Source organism: Mobula hypostoma, chromosome 3 (genome assembly GCF_963921235.1).
Source record: "Mobula hypostoma chromosome 3, sMobHyp1.1, whole genome shotgun sequence".
NCBI lineage: Eukaryota > Metazoa > Chordata > Chondrichthyes > Myliobatiformes > Myliobatidae > Mobula > Mobula hypostoma.
This window is the reverse complement of record NC_086099.1, coordinates 228,957,048-228,973,694: the sequence shown is the minus strand read 5'-3', so window position 1 is coordinate 228,973,694 and position 16,647 is coordinate 228,957,048. Positions and strand designations below refer to the sequence as shown.

Below are 16,647 nucleotides of genomic sequence, written 5' to 3'. Positions count from 1 at the left end.
GTCCATAAGAGTATTCACGGCTGCTACGCGGGTTAACAGTCTTGTTAAGAAGGCATACGATGTGTTGGCCTTCATCAACCTGAGTTGAGTTCAAGAGCCGTGAGGTAATGTTACAGCTGTATAAGACCTTAGTTAGACCCCACTTGGAGCACTGTGTTCAGTTCTGGTCACCTCACTACAGGAAGGATGTGGATAACTATTGAGAGAGTGCAGAGGGGATTTACAAGGATGTTGCCTGGATTGGAGATCATGCCTTATGAGAATAGGTTGAGTGAACTTGGCCTTCTCTCCTTGGCGTGACAGAGAATGAGAGGTGACCTGATAGAGGTGTATAAGATGATGAGAGACATTGATCGGGTGGATAGGCAGAGGCTTTTTCCCAGGGCTGAAATGGCTAACATGGGGGGCACAGTTTTAAGGTGCTTGGAAGTAGGTACAAGGGGGATGTCAGAGGTAAGTTTTTCACAAAGAGAGTGGTAAGTGCGTGGAATGCACTGCCAGCACCAGTGGTAGAGGCAGATACAATAGGGTCTTCTAAGAGACTCTTAGAGGGATACATGGAACTTGGAAAAATAAAAGGCTATACGGTAAGGAAATTCTAGGTAGTTTCAAAAGTAGGTTACGTGGTTGGCACAACATTGTGGGCCGAAGGGCCTGTAACGTGCTGTAGATTTCCATAATCTGTGTTCTGTTACTTCACTTGAGGTCAAGAGTCTTTTGTTGTACCAGAGGACAGTTCAGTAGTTTTATTAGACCATAAGATATCAGAGCAGAATTGGGCTATTTGACTCATTAAGTCTGCTCCGCCATTTCATCATGGCTGATCCATTTTCACTCTCAACTTCAATCTCCTGCCTTTCCCCCATATCCCTTCATGCCCTGACCAATCAAGAATCTACCAATCTCTTCCATAAGTATTCATAAAGAGTTGACATCCACAGCTACCTGTGGCAACGAATTCCACAGGTTCACCACTCTTTGGCTGAAGAAATTCTTCATCTCCATTCTAAAATGATGTCCCTCTATCCTGAAGTTGTGTTCTCTAGTCTTAGACTCTCTCACCACAGGAAACATTCTCTCCACATTCACTCTGTAAAGGTCTTTCACCATTCGAAAGGTTCCAATTAGGTCAACCCTCATTCTTCTGAATTCAAGTGAATGAAAGCCCAGAGCCATCAGACACTCTTCATATGACAAGCCATTTAATCCTGGAATGATTTTCGTGAACCTCCTTTGAACCCTCTCCAGTTTCAGCTGCTCACAATACTCCAAGTGAGGCCTCACCATTGCTTTATAAAGTCTCAACATTGCATCGTTGTTTTTATGTTTTAGTCCTCTTGAAAGGAATACTGTCTGAGACTCTCTTAAGAGGCTACCGCCATCACTGGCAATGCATTCCACACACCCTCCACTTTGTGTGAAAAACTCACCGCTGACATCCCCCTTGTACCTGTTTCCAAGCACCTTAAAATTATGCCCCCTCTTGTTAGCCATTTCAGCCCTGGGGAAAAGCCTCTGACTATCCACCCAATCAATGCCTCTCATCATCTTATCCACCTCTATCAGGTCACCTCTCATCCTCCGTCACTTTTGCTTCCCTCACCACAGACCCAACTTGCAAATTAACGTTTAGGGAATCCTGCACAAGGACTCCCAAGTTCCTTTGCTCCTCCAATTTTTGTGTTTTCTCTCCATTTAGAAAATAGTCAAGCTTTCATTTCTTTCTGCTGAAGTGCATGACCATACATTTCCCAACACTATATACAATCTGCCGCCACTTTTTGCCCATTCTCATAATTTATCTACAGTAAGTCCTTCTGTAGCCTCTCTACTTCCTCAAAACTACCTGCCCCTCCACCTATCTTCATATTGTCTGCAAACTTTGCAACAAAGCCATCAATTCCATCATCCAAATCATTGACATATAGCATAAAAAGAACTGAGATAGAAGTTGTCCTTAAGTCTGGTGGATACGTTCTCTCAGGCTTTTTGCATGAATGGTTTCAAATTTGGAACCAGCTCACTGAAGGGAGGTCTAAGATTGAGGGGGTCAGTTAGATTATTTTATTTACTCATTTCTTCGCTGTTGGGACCTTCTAAATTCCTGCTGTCTCTGACCTGGGAGTGTATGATGGGACAGTGTGAGGGAGTTATACTCTGTCTGATATTGGGAGTGTGTGATGGGACAGTGTAGAAGGAGCTTCTCTCTGTGACTGATCCCAGAATGTGTGATGGGACAGTATGGAGAGAGTTTCACCCTGTCCCCCTTTGTGAGGTCTAACCTGCTGTTGTGCTCCCATGCAGGTCCCCAGCTTGGCCAGTGTTTCGGAGAGAGCGACCTGTTTGACTCGGAGAGTTCTCAGAAGAGCACGTTGTCTGCCTCACAGGACACTGCCCCGGACACCGGCAAATGGAGGGCAGGGAGGGTAACCCTGACTCAAAGCCACAACACCCAGGGGCACCGGCATAGAGGAGCCCACGAACCCCTACTTCACACTGCATGCAGCACCCAGCTACCCTCCCAGAGAAGAATGGGACGCTCAGACATTAGAGAGGTGCTATCAGAAGGGGAGGGGGAGGAGGAGGTCCCTATGGATCGGTTCCACCCAGTGAGGAAGCCACGGAGAGAAGTGGTTCCCACATCCCTGTGTGACCTTGGAGTTGCCGGTGGTCATGGCGCGTCCGGCCCCGAGCTGGGGAGGGTATCGGGCGACTCCAGCCCTGCAGCCTCCACCTACCAGGCAGCAATGCGGGGGCTGGGGAGTGCCAAGTTCCGCCTGCTGTCCCAGGCCGTAGCGGACCCCCCTCAGGTGTCCGCCATCCCGCCACCCAGACCCGCACTGGTCCCCGATGCAGAGTACCCGGGTGATGACTGGCTGGAGGACGATCTAGGTGACCGCCGGCGGAGGAAGAGGCCGCGGGAACACGGAGGGGTGTCCCCAGACATCACCCCGGCAGAGTTGGACTCTGCCAGCGAGGACGAGCTCTTTAGGGGTTCCCCTGTCAAGTCGGCGCCTGCAGCCCCCAGATCCCGTGGCGGTCCTGCCCCGCAGAGGAAGAGGCCACGGCAGGTGCGGATGACCCAGATCGTGGAAAGGACAGTGGTCGGGAGGACAGGGAGAATCGCCGGCATCGGAGGAGATACCACCAGCATGTCCACCGACCGTATCCCTGAGCTCGGCACTCCAGTAGCAGCCCCTTACAACTCGGTAACACAATGCTCTCTTTATCCTCTCCTTCCATCTGTGCCACCCTCCCTCCATCCATCCCTTCCTTTCTCTGTACACCTATCCACCCCTCCCTCTCTCTGTCTGTATGGCCCCTCCCTCCAGCCTCTGCACCCTGTGGCTCAAAACAAGGTCAACTCTCCTCCATCACTGTCTTGAAGAAGGGTCTCTGTGTGAAACATCAACTGTCTGTTCATTTCCATTAATGCTGCCTGACCTGCTGAGTTCCTCCAGGATTTTGGGTGTGTTGCTCTGGATTTCCACCGACTGCAGAATCTCATGTTCATGATTTTCTGTGACAGTGATCTGTCCCAGTAATTCAATCTCCAGTCACTAACTGTTCAATCTTCCCTCTTTACTGAGTAGTTAAAAGTCGTCTTCTCAAGCTAACCATGGCCACTGGGGCATAGGCTGCCAACAGCAGCTCGCCAGAGCTCACTGGTCTTTCAAGATGTAGCCTGTGGAAGATCCTTCCTCACCCAGGGATGAGCTTCTTCCGGTGTTTCTGTGTCTCTGGGTTCTGATGGAATGGGGTTGCTAACCCCATGGCCAACTCTCCTCCTTTTGCAGCCTCCTCGGGACCGTCCGTGACAGAGTTTAGTTACTAAGTCAGTAGTTGCTAACCATCCAATGTGCCCTGTTAATTCACCATCCGATCTTGGTGTCGCCCTAGAGTTCAGCTCCGTCGATGACACAGCCTGTGAACACTGCAGTGGTTCCATCCATCAGGGTCAGGGTCAAGGTTCAAGAGTGCACTTTCCTGATCCCTGTGCCACACAGGTATGTCCGCGGGTCATTGCTTGTGGAGGGTTACTGAGAGGATCTGGCATATAAGAGCAAGAAGGGAATGCTGAGCACTGATCAGACCACACTGGAGTATCGTGAGCAGTTTTGGTGCCTCTTACCTCAGAAGCAAGAATTCGAGGGGGGCCGTGAGAATGATTCCAGGAAAGAAAGGGCTGACAAATGTGCGTTTGATGGCTCTGGGCATGTATTTCCTGGAGTTTAGAAGAATGAGGGGGGTATCTCATTGAAACCTGTTGAATATTGAATGGATCACAAAGACAAGAAAATCTACTGATGCTGGAAATCTAACACAAAATGCTGGAGGAACTCAGCAGGCCAGGCAGCATCAATGGTAGAGAGTAAGCAATCAACGTTTTAGGCCGAGCCCCTTCTTGAGGACTATTGAAACATCTAAATAGAGTGGATGTGAAGAGGATGTTTCCTATAGTGGGGGAGTCTAGGATCATAGGGCACAGCCTCACAATAGAGGGGCGTCCATTTAAAACGGAGATGAGGAGGAATTTCTTTAGCCAGAGTGTAGTGAATCTGAATTTCATTGCCATAGATGGCTGTGGAGCCCAAGTCATTGAGCATATTTAAAGCAGAGATTGATAGGTTCTTGATCAATCGCAGTATCAAAGGTTACTAGAGGAGGCAGGAGAATGGGGTTGAGACAGATAATAAATCAACCATAATGGAATGGCAGAGCACACTCGATGGGCCAAATAGCCTAATTCTATGTTTTACGGTCTTATAGTCACTCAAACTGGACACTGACAGTCAATTAACAGACTGCAGCTTGGAGCAATCTCCCGGGAAAAGGGGCAGGGAGGGAGGGAATGAGGAACTCAGTGCCAGTGGATTGGGAAGGAGAGTGGGACCAATATTTGCATCTCCCTCTCAAATTGCGGGGTGAATTCTATCATATTATGATCACTATCTTCTAAGGGTTCCTTTATCTTAAGCTCCCTAATCAAATCTGATTCATTAGACAACACTGAATCCAAAATTGCCTTTCCCTAGTGGGCTCAACCCAGGGGTGAGTTGGGAACTCTGTTCTGGAGGATTGGGGAGAGGGTGAATGGGGAACTCGTCCCCAAGGGGATTGGATAGGATGGTGAATGGGGATCTCACTCCCAGGGGGGTTGTGAAAGCTAGGAAGAGAGAGCTGAGATGGAAGTTCGGCTGTGTCCTGGTGAATATGTTGGGCAGGTCACTGCTTCTGATGCTGCATTCTAAATCTGGAAACAAGTCAGACAGACTGCAAACCATCTCTCGGTCAGTTTGCATCCAGGCAGCATAAAGGCAGTGGGCTAGGCACTGACAGTGTCATTCAGCACAGAAATAGTTCCTTCGGCCCAACTGCTCCATGCCGACCAAGATGCCCCATGCAAACTAGTCCCGTTTACCTGCATTTGATCCATACCTTTCCCATCCATGTACCCGTCCAACTGCATTTTCAAAGTTGTATTGTACCTGTCTCAACCACTTCTCTGGCAGCTGTTTCCAAATACCGACCACCCTTTGTATTTTTATTTAAAGCTGCCCCTCTAGATTCTTGTTAAATCTCCCCCGCCCCCTTCTGTCTTCTGTCCCCACTCTGGCCTCTTACTACTTTTCACCTGCTATCAACTCCCTCTGTGCCTCTCCTCCTTCCCTTTCTCCCATGGTCCACTCTCCGTCCTGTCAGATTCCATAAGACCAAAGACTCGACCTGCAAATTAATCATTGGGGAATCCTGCACAAGGACTCCCAAATCCCTATGTGCCTCAGATTTTTGTCTTTTCTCTCCATTTAAAAAATAGTTAACCCTTTCATTTCTTCTATCAAAGTGCAAGACCATACACTTACTGACATTGTATTCCATCTGCCACTTCTTTGCCCATTCTCCTAATCTGCCCTTCTATAACCTCCCTTTTTCCTCAAAACTACCTGCCCTTCCACCTATCTTCACATCATCTGCAAACTTTGCTACAAGGCCATCAGTTCCATCATCCAGATCATTGACATGAACATAAAAAGAATTGTCCCAACACAGACCCCTGTGGAACTCCACTAGTCATCGGCAGCTAGTCAGAAAAGACTCCTTTTATTCCCACTCCTTGCCTTCTGCCAATCAGCCACTGCTTTATCCATGTTAGAAACTTTCCTGTAATACCATGGGTTCATAGCTCGTAAAGCAGCCTCGTGTAGAGAGAGAGACAATATAGGATCTAAGGAGCAGAATGTTGAATTTATCTAGGTAGAGATTAGGAATAGCAAAGCAAAAAAATCACTAATGGGAGTTGTCTGCAGGCCATTTAATTACATTTAATGGCACAGGGAATAAATCAAGAAATATTTGAGGCATGTAAGAATGGAACAGCGGTTATTGTATGGGCTTTAACTTGCACATAGATTGGGTGAATCAAGTTGGGCAAGGCAGTCCTGAGGAAGTCTTCATAGAATGCATATGTGATAGCTTTCTTGAACGGCATGTTACTGAACCTACAAGGGAACATGCTATCTTGGATCTGGTCTGTATAATGAGACAGGTACAATTAGTGATCTTGTGTTTAGGGATCCTCTTGAAAACAGTGATCACAGTATGATTGAGTTTCTCATACAAATGGAGGGTGCAGTAGTTCAATCTAAAACCAGTGTATTATGCCTAAATAATGGAGACTACAATGGGATGAGCGAGGAGACTAGGAACACAGGCTATATCGTGGGACAGTTGAGGAACAGTGGAAGACTTTCAAAGAGATTTTTCACAGTGCTCAGCAAAAGTATATTCCAGTTAAAAGTAAGGACAGTAAGGGTGGGGAGAGCCAGCCTTGGATAACTATGGAAATAAAAGAAGGCATCAAACTAAAAGCTCGTGTGTACAAAGTTGCCAAGAGTAGTGGGAACTGGAAGATTGGGAAAATTTTAAAAAGCAACGAAGTACCACTAAGTGAGCAATAAAGAAAGGGAAGATACAAATGTAGATTATGAAAATAAACTAGCACAAAATATAAAAATGGATAGAAAAAGTTTTTATAATTACATGAAATGGAGAAGGGTGGCTAAAGAGGACTTGGGTCCCTTGGAGGACGAGAAGGGGGAATTGATATTGGGTAATGAGGAAATGGCCAAGGCTTTGACTGACTATTCTGTGTCGGTCTTCACGGTGGAGTACATGTCTAAAATGCCAATGAGAGATGTTACGGATGCAATGGGAGGTGAGGACCTCCATACAACAGCTATTACTAAATAGTCATAGTAATACTTTATTGATCCCGGGGGAAATTGGTTTTCATTACAGTTGCACCATAAATAATAAATAGTAATAGAACCATAAATAGTTAAATAGTAATATGTAAATTATGCCAGGAAATTATGAAATAAGTCCAGGACCAGCCTATTGGCTCAGGGTGTCTGACTCTCCAAGGGAGGAGTTGTAAAGCTTGATGGCCACAGGCAGGAATGACTTCCTATGACGCTCTGTGCTGCATCTCGGAGGAATGAGTCTCTGGCTGAATGTACTCCTGTGCCCACCCAGTACATCATGTAGTGGATGGGAGACATTGTCCAAGATGGCATGCAACTTGGACAGCATCCTCTTTTCAGACATCACCGTCAGAGAGTCCAGTTCCATCCCTACAAAGAGGTAGTGCTGAGCAAACTTGTGGGTCTAAAGATAGACAAATCCCCTAGTCCTGATCGAATACATCCCAGGGTACCGAAAGAAATGTCAGAGGTTATAGTAGGGGCTTTAGAGATAATTTATTAAAATTCTCAGGACTCAGGGCAGATCCTGGCGAAATGGAAGAAGGCAAATGTCATGCCACTGTTTAAAAAAGGATGTAGGCAAAAGGCAGGTAACTATAGGCTCGAAATGTTGACTGTACTTTTTTCCCCATAGATGCTACCTGGCCTGCTGAGTTCCTCCAGTATTTTGTGTGTTGCTTGGACTTCCAGCATCTGCATATTTTCTCTTGTTTGTAACTATAGGCTAATTAGTTTAACATCTGTAGTTGGGAAAATGCTTGAAGCAATCATTGAAGAAGAAATAATGAGGTATCTGGAAAGACATGGATCCATAAGGCAGACACAGCATAGATTCAGCTAAGGCAGGTCCTGTTTGACAAACTTACTGGAGTTCTTTGAGGATATAATGAGTGCAGTGGATAGAGGGGAACAGATGGACATTATTTACTTGGATTTCCAGAAGGTGTTCGATAAGGTGCCACATAAAAGACTTATCCATAAGATAAGGATGCCTAGAGTTGGGGTGATGTATTAGCACGGATAGAGGATTGGTTAACTAATAGAAAGCAGAGAGTTGGGATACATGGCTGTTACTCTGGGTTGGGATACATGGCTGTTACTCTGGGTTGGGATACATGGCTGTTACTCTGGGTTGGGATACATGGCTGTTACTCTGGGTTGGGATACATGGCTGTTACTCTGGTTGGGATACATGGCTGTTACTCTGGGTTGGGATACATGGCTGTTACTCTGGTTGGGATACATGGCTGTTACTCTGGTTGGGATACATGGCTGTTACTCTGGGTTGGGATACATGGCTGTTACTCTGGGTTGGGATACATGGCTGTTACTCTGGTTGGGATACATGGCTGTTACTCTGGTTGGGATACATGGCTGTTACTCTGGGTTGGGATACATGGCTGTTACTCTGGTTGGGATACATGGCTGTTACTCTGGGTTGGGATACATGGCTGTTACTCTGGGTTGGGATACATGGCTGTTACTCTGGTTGGGATACATGGCTGTTACTCTGGTTGGGATACATGGCTGTTACTCTGGGTTGGGATACATGGCTGTTACTCTGGGTTGGGATACATGGCTGTTACTCTGGTTGGGATACAGTCAGTGGCACGGGGTTCTGTCTGCTGGGGCAGTCGGGGTGGGGGGTGGGGTGCGGATCACACTCTGAAGGCGGAGCAGTAAGAGTGGCTGCCCTGTGGAAAGTGTAGAACTTGCAGTCAGACCCCTGTGGACAGGAGTGTAACCTGCCCCCCCCCCCCCGCTGCAGTCAGACCCCTGTGGACAGGAGTGTAACCTGCCTCCCCTCTCTCCTCTGCAGCAGCACTGAGGAACACACAGTGTCATGGCTGGCGGACCAGGCCTCCCAGCGCTACTATCAGGCCTGTGGACTGCTGCCCAAGCTCACCCTGCAGAAGGAAGGGGCACTGCTCGACCTGCAGGATCCCGTCATCCATGTTCTGCAGAGCAATGAGGAGGTATGGTCTAGTCTTGTCTCAACAGAGTGAATGAAGCTCCCTCCATACTGTCCCATCACACACTCGTGGAGTCAGACACAGTGAAACTCTCTCCACAGCATCCCATTGTACACACTCCTTGAGTCAGACAGAGTGAAGCTTCCCCCTTATCATCCCATCACACACACTCGGGATCAGATAGAGTAAAGGTCACTCTACACCATCTCATTAGACACTGTCAGGATCAAACAGGGTGAACCTCCTTCTACACCATCCCATCATACACTCCTAGGGTCAGACACATAGCGAAGCTCCCTCCGAACTGTCCCATCACACACTCCCGGGGACAGACACAGAGTGAAGCTCCCTCCACACCGTCCCATCACACACTCCCAGGGTCAGACACAGAGTGAAACTCCCTCTACACTGTCCCATCACACACTCCCGGGGTCAGACACAGAGCGAGGCTTCCTCCACACCGTCCCATCACACACTCCCGGGGTCAGACACAGAGTGAAACTCCTTCCACACTGTCCCATCATACACTCCCGGGGTCAGACACAGAGTGAAACTCCCTCCACACCGTCCCATCGTACACTCCCAGGGTCAGACACAGAGTAAAACTCTCTCCACATTGTCCCATCACACACTCACGGGATCAAACTGAATGGATCTCCTTTCACAACATCCCATCGCACACTCCCGGGGTCAGACACAGTGCAACTCCCTCCACACCGTCCCATCACACACTCTCAGGGTCAGACACAGAGTGAAACTCCCTCCACACTGTCCTATCACACACTCCCGGGGTCAGACACAGAGTGAAACTCCCTCCACACTGTCCCATCACACACTCCCGGGGTCGGACACAGAGTGAAGCTCACTCCACACTGTCCCATCATACACTCCCGGGGTCAGACACAGAGTGAAACTCCCTCCACACTATCCCATCACACACTCCCGGGGTCAGACACAGAGTGAAACTCCCTCCACACCGTCCCATCACACACTCCCGGGGTCAGACACAGAGTGAAACTCCCTCTACACCGTCCCATCACACACTCCCGGGGTCAGACACAGAGTGAAGCTCACTCCACACCGTCCCAGCTTCTGTACTTCCTGCCCAGTTGTAGCAGTGAGAAGACGTCATGGCCCAGATGGTGGGATCTTTGATAGATGTTTCCTACTTGAGGCAGCACCTCCTGTTGCTACTATTGATGGTGGAGAGAGACGTGGCTGTGAGTCCACTACTCTGCAACTCCCTATGTCCCTGCACATGACAGTTGCCATAGCATCCCACGGTGCTGTGGTCAGCACAGGGATAGAAGTCTGTTAGTACTGAGTGACAAGCTGAACATCTACGTGTTGCTGACGTTGATTGGTTTCCAGGTGCTGGCTAATGTGGTGTCCTGGGACATGCCACCGCTCGCTGACAGATACAAGAAAGCCTGCCAGAGCCTGGGACTGGGTAAGTGGCGACACCAGCAGAATGGTTTTACTACTTACCCATCTTCAAACTGGTCACAGCAACATGTTAAACAACACTATAATTTTCATAGATCGGGGTTGACCATGAACTTTGCATCCTATCTGTCGAAGTTGATATGCAAGCCAGAGCAGTACGATATGGAGAGTGAGCAGTTATCTCCACTCTTTAATTAATATATATATATATACTTGTAATTCTATAGAACTTTGTTTTATATATTGCTCTGTACTGCTGCTGTAAACAATATATGTCAGTGATATTAAACCTGTTTCTGATTCGGACCACCTCTGACCCCGTAGTTCTCCATGGTCACTGCATTGCCCCTCCGCAGGCCCGTCACTACTCCCCTACCAGATCAGAGCATGAGTAAATCTTTCAGCCTCAACCATGGCTTTTCTGTGCTGACCTCAAATCCTCTCTGGTCTCACATTGTCGTCAGAGGCCACTTTATCAGGTACCCCGTTCATTAATGCAAATATCTAATCAGCCGATCATTGCCAGCAACTCAATGCATAAAAACATGCCAACATGGTCAAAAGGGTCCGTTGTTGTCAGACCAAGTATCAGAATAGCAAAGAAACGTGATCTAAGTGACTTTGAATGTAAACAACAGGAATTCTGCAGATGCTGGAAATTCAAGCAACACACATCAAAGTTGCTGGTGAACGCAGCAGGCCAGGCAGCATCTGTAGGAAGAGGTGCAGTCGACGTTTCAGGCCGAGACCCTTTGTCAGGACTAACTGAAGGAAGAGTGAGTAAGGGATTTGAAAGTTGGAGCGGGAGATCCAAAATGATAGGAGAAGACAGGAAGGGGAGGGATGGAGCCAAGAGCTGGACAGGTGATTGGCAAAAGGGGATACGAGAGGATCATGGGACAGGAGGTCCGGGAAGAAAGACAAGGAGGCGGGGGAGACCCAGAGGATGGGCAAGAGGCATATTCAGAGGGACAGAGGGAGAAAAAGGAGAGTGAGAGAAAGAATGTGTGCATAAAAATAAGTAACAGATGGGGTACGAGGGGGAGGTGGGGCCTTAGCGGAAGTTAGAGAAGTCGATGTTCATGCCATCAGGTTGGAGGCTACCCAGACAGAATATAAGGTGTTGTTCCTCCAACCTGAGTGTGGCTTCATCTTTACAGTAGAGGAGGCCGTGGATAGACATGTCAGAATGGGAATGGGATGTGGAATTAAAATGTGTGGCCACTGGGAGGTCCTGCTTTCTCTGGCGGACAGAGCGTAGGTGTTCAGCAAAGCGGTCTCCCAGTCTGCGTCGGGTCTCACCAATATATAAAAGGCCACATCGGGAGCACCGGACGCAGTATATCACCCCAGTCGACTCACAGGTGAAGTGTCGCCTCACCTGGAAGGACTGTTTGGGGCACTGAATGGTGGTAAGGGAGGAAGTGTAAGGGCATGTGTAGCATTTGAATGTGGAGTGATTGTTGGTGCCAGACGGGGTGGTTTGAGTATCTCAGAAGCTATCGATCTCCTGGGATTTTCACACACAGCAGTGTCTAGAGTTTCCAGACGATGGTGTGAGAAACCAAAAACATCCAGTGAGCCAGAATTCTGTGGATTCTGTAGTGAGGGAGGTCAGAGGAGAGTGGCCAGGCTGATTCAAGCTGGCAGGAAGGCAACAGTAACTCAAGTTACCATGGTGGTGTGCGGAAGAGCATCTCTGAACACACAGCACATCGAACCCTTGAAGGTGATGGGCTACAGTGGCAGAAGATCATACTGGGGTCCACTCCTGTTCATAATAAAGTGGCTACTCAACGTATATATTTGTATAAAATATTTCTTTCCACCTCAAGTCGACCCCTTCATGATCCAGTTTACACAAGCTTTTGTGTAGAGAATTCCAGAGACTAGGCAAGAAGTTCCCACACATGCCTGTTTTAAATAATTTCATCCTTTAATTTTATAACTCTGTTCCCTCATTTGAGACTCTCCCACAGGTGGGAACATCTCCACATCTCCCTTGGCATCTACCTCAGAATCTGATATGCTTCAATGACTTTAATGTATTGTAGAACATAGAACAATGCAGGCCTTTTAACTCGCGATGTTGTGCTGAAATTTTAACATGCTCCATGATTAATTTTACACTTTCCTCTCACATAACCCTCCGGTTTTCTATCATCCATGTGCCTATCTAAGACTCTTAAACGTCACTAATGTATCTGCTTCTCACATCACCCCTGGCAGCGTGTTCCATGCCCCCACCACTCTCTGTATGTTTAAAAAAAAATTACCATAAGACATAGGAGCCAGAATTAGGCTATTTAGCTCATCAAGTTTTCTCCGCCATTCAATCATGGTTGATCCTTTCTCCCCTCCACCCCAGCCCCACTCCCTGGCCTTCTCCCCGTAACCTTTGATGCTGTGTCCAATCAAGAACCTGTCAAGCTCTGCCTGAAATACACCCAAAGATCTGGCCTCCACAGCTGCATCTGGTAATACATTCCACAAATTCACCACCCTCTGGCTAAAATAATTTCTTCACATTGCTGTTTTAAATGGTGCCCTCAATATACTGAAGCTGTGCCCTCTTGTCCTAGACTCCCCCACCATGGGAAACATCCTTTCTACATCTGCTCTGTCTAGGCCTTTCAACATTTGAAAGGTTTCACTGAAATCCTCCCCTCATCCTTCTAATTTCCAGTGAGTATAGACCCAGGTTTTTTAAAAGCTTCCCGATCCTCTATCTTCCTGATAATTTTTGCTTTGTTGTATGCCCTCTCTTTTGCTTTTACATTAGCTTTGACTTCCCTTGTCAGCCACGGTTGTACTATTTTGCTATGTGAGTATTTCTTTGTTTTTGAAATACATCTATCCTGCACCCTCCTCACTTTTTCCCCAGAAACTCAAGCCATTTGCTGCTCTGAAGTCATGCCTGCCAGCATCTCCTTCCAATTTACTTTAGCCAACTCCTCTTTCATACCACTGTAATTTCCTTTACTCCACTGAAATACTGTTATGTCAGACTTTGCTTTCTTCCGATCAAATTTCAAGTTGAACTCAATCGTATTGTTGTCACTGCCTCCTAAGGGTTCTTTTACCTTAAGCTCCCTCATCACCTTCAGTTTATTACATAACACCCAATCCAGTATAGCTGTTCCTCTAGTTGGCTCAGCAGCAAACTGCTCTAAAAAGCTATCTAATAGGAACAAACTCACTCTCTTGAGATCCATCGTCAACCTAATTTTCCCAATTGACCTTCATGTTGACATCTCCCACAACTATTATTGCCCTTTTCACACGCCTTTTCTATCTCCTGTTGTAATCTGACATCGCCACACCCCTCCCCATACCTTCCTGAAAAACACCTTAAAATCTTAAAATTATGTCCCTTCATATTAGCCATTTCCTTCCTGGGGAAAAATATCTCTGGCTGTCCACTCTGTCTGTGCCTCTCATCATCTAGTAAGTCATCTCTCATCCTCCTTTGCTCTCAAAGAGAAGAGCCCTAGCTCACTCAGCCTATCCTCATAAGAAATGCTTTCTAATTCAGATAGTATCATGGTAAATCTCCTCTGCACTCTCTCTGAAGGTTCCACACCCTTCCCATAATGAGGCTACCAGAACTGAATACAATACTCCAAGTGTGGTCAATCTAGATTTTTTATAAAACGACAGCATTACCTTGCAGCTCTTGAACTCAATCCCCTGACTAATAGAAAAACAGAGGGCTATGGGTCAGCCTCGGTAGTTCTAAGGTAGGGACATGTTCGACATAGCTTTATGGGCCGAAGGGTCTGTATTGTGCTGTAGGTTTTTTATGTTTCTAATGAAGGCCAACACACCACCTTAACATCCCTATCAACTTGCACGTCGACTTTGGGGGATACATGGATGTGGATCCCAAGATCTTTGTTCCTCCGCACTGACAAGGATCCAGCAACTAACTGGTGGAAGCCCATCGGATTGCAGGGAGAGCAGACTGGCACCGCCGGGTGTCAGGATCTGTACACCCACTGTGAGACTGGGGGGGGAAAGTTGGGCAAGGTGGATTCTGATGTTTTTAATCTAAGGTTTTCTTTTGAGTGCCTGGAAAGAGGCGCAAAGTTTGTTGCTTCACAAATGTTTTATGAAACATTGATTGAACAAAGAAAAATCGAAAATGGACAGTAACAGGAGCAGAGGCTGGTAGCAGAAAGAAGAAGCAAAGAGAAGTTGGCACTGTTGCGTGCTCTTTTGATACCCATAGTTAAGAAATATTCATTCAAGCAGAGTAGACCAATCAGATAGCCCCTGTTGAAATAATACAACACCAGAGAAGTTTCTGGAGCTCCCCAGAGTGTACTCATTAGGGGACACACTAAGCAATTGCATATACATACTGGTACTGTAGAGCTGCAGCATTACCCCACAGCTCTTGAACTCAGCCCCCTGACTAATGAATGCCGACGTACAGTACCTTCTTAACATCCCTATCAACTTGCACGTCGACTTTAGGGAAAGCTATGGATGTGGACCCCAAAGTTCCCCTGTTCCTCCACACTGACAAGAATCCTGCAAGTAACTGGTGGAAACCCATTGCCATTTAACCCTTTGTTATTGCTATTTATTTATATCTGCATTTGCATAGCTTGTTTACAGTTAACAGTTCCTGATGTCTACAGTTTACAGTTACTGCTAAGTATGCCCCCAGAAAAAGAATCTCATGGTTGTATGTGCTGGCATATATGCACTCTGATAATAAATTTTACTTTGAATTTGGGACACACTGAACAATTGCATATTCATATAGTGATCATTAGCAATACACTGAGCAATTGCATATACATACTGTCACCACTAGGGGACACACTGAGCAAACACATTTACATATAGTGACCACTAGGAAACTTACTAAACAGTTACATGTATATAAGTAATTATAAACAACACTAGCTGGCAATTAATTGTTAAGCAGCAAAGGTAGTAACAATGAAACAGTCTAATCCAACTGGGATAGGCAGGAAATGTCAGCAGGTCCACATGCGAATCACTGGGGATGAGCGGGAGAGCGTCTATCCGGGGCACCGTGTCAATGCATTGGTTGTTGATCTTGCTGTCTCCCTCCAGCTGAGGATGGCCTAGTGCTGCAGGCGTGCGAGACGCAGGGGAACAGCAGCTCTTTCCACCTGTGTGGCCTGTCACTGGGCGCTAAGCGCCTGACGCCTGTCCTGCGCGCCCTCCGGCAACACACCGCCACCCGCCAGCTCCGGCTCTCTGGCAACCGCATCACCGACTCCGCCGCCGAGGAGCTGCTGGGCAGCCTGCTCACCATGCCCAACCTCATCCTGCTTGACATCTCCTCCAATCAGATCACAGCCCTGGGACTGAGGAAGCTCAGCGAGGGAGCTCAGCGACCTGGCGAACCACCCTTCCAGGTGAGTGGCTGCTGGGTCCTCACTACCACCACATCATCCCAGGGGTTGGTGGGAGATAGGACCCTGGGGAGGATATTGTACGCTGGTGTAGGAGGGAGATGGGACCTAGGCGAGCACGCTGAGCCCCAGAGGTAGGAAGAGTGGTAGGACCCATGGTCTTAGCTCCCCTGGCGGGGAGTCCATCTCCCACGGATCCAATAAAAGACCAGAGCACTTTCTCCGTTTGGCCCTGGCAGAAGATGCGGCTGAGAAGACCCACCGACAGCCTCGATCCTCTGTAGGTCAACAGAGTCGGTGATCATAGGGAGGGCGTCATTGGCATCAACCAAGAGGATGACCTTCATCTCCTGCTCACGCAGAACCAAACCTGTCAGCCGCTTCTGGCAGAGAGAGTACTGTTGCCCCGACATCAGGCAGCCCTGATGCACTGCCACCCTCTCCCACCAAAGCAAAAGGGTGCCATTAAGGATCCATTGACCTTTGTCAGGCACCCCGCGGCAGTTTACAACAGACGGACATGGGCATCAAAACGTGGTCCGAGTCCGACACACGCTGTCCCAAGGA

At 47.6% G+C, this 16,647-nt stretch overlaps 1 protein-coding gene across 3 annotated transcripts in view; it reads left to right on the top strand.

The window, feature by feature from the left end:
- The window catches only part of tonsl (tonsoku-like, DNA repair protein), a 96,958-nt gene that overhangs the window by 64,833 nt on the left and 15,478 nt on the right, over window positions 1–16,647 (top strand). For 2 of the 3 annotated variants that reach the window (XM_063042442.1, XM_063042443.1), the window contains 5 exons: window positions 2,305–3,209; window positions 3,901–4,007; window positions 9,085–9,241; window positions 10,610–10,688; window positions 15,776–16,083. In XM_063042442.1, coding sequence (XP_062898512.1) covers window positions 2,305–3,209; window positions 3,901–4,007; window positions 9,085–9,241; window positions 10,610–10,688; window positions 15,776–16,083 — 1,556 coding nt within the window. The remainder of the gene's footprint in view (window positions 1–2,304; window positions 3,210–3,900; window positions 4,008–9,084; window positions 9,242–10,609; window positions 10,689–15,775; window positions 16,084–16,647) is intronic. The other variant, XM_063042441.1, reaches the window with a different exon arrangement.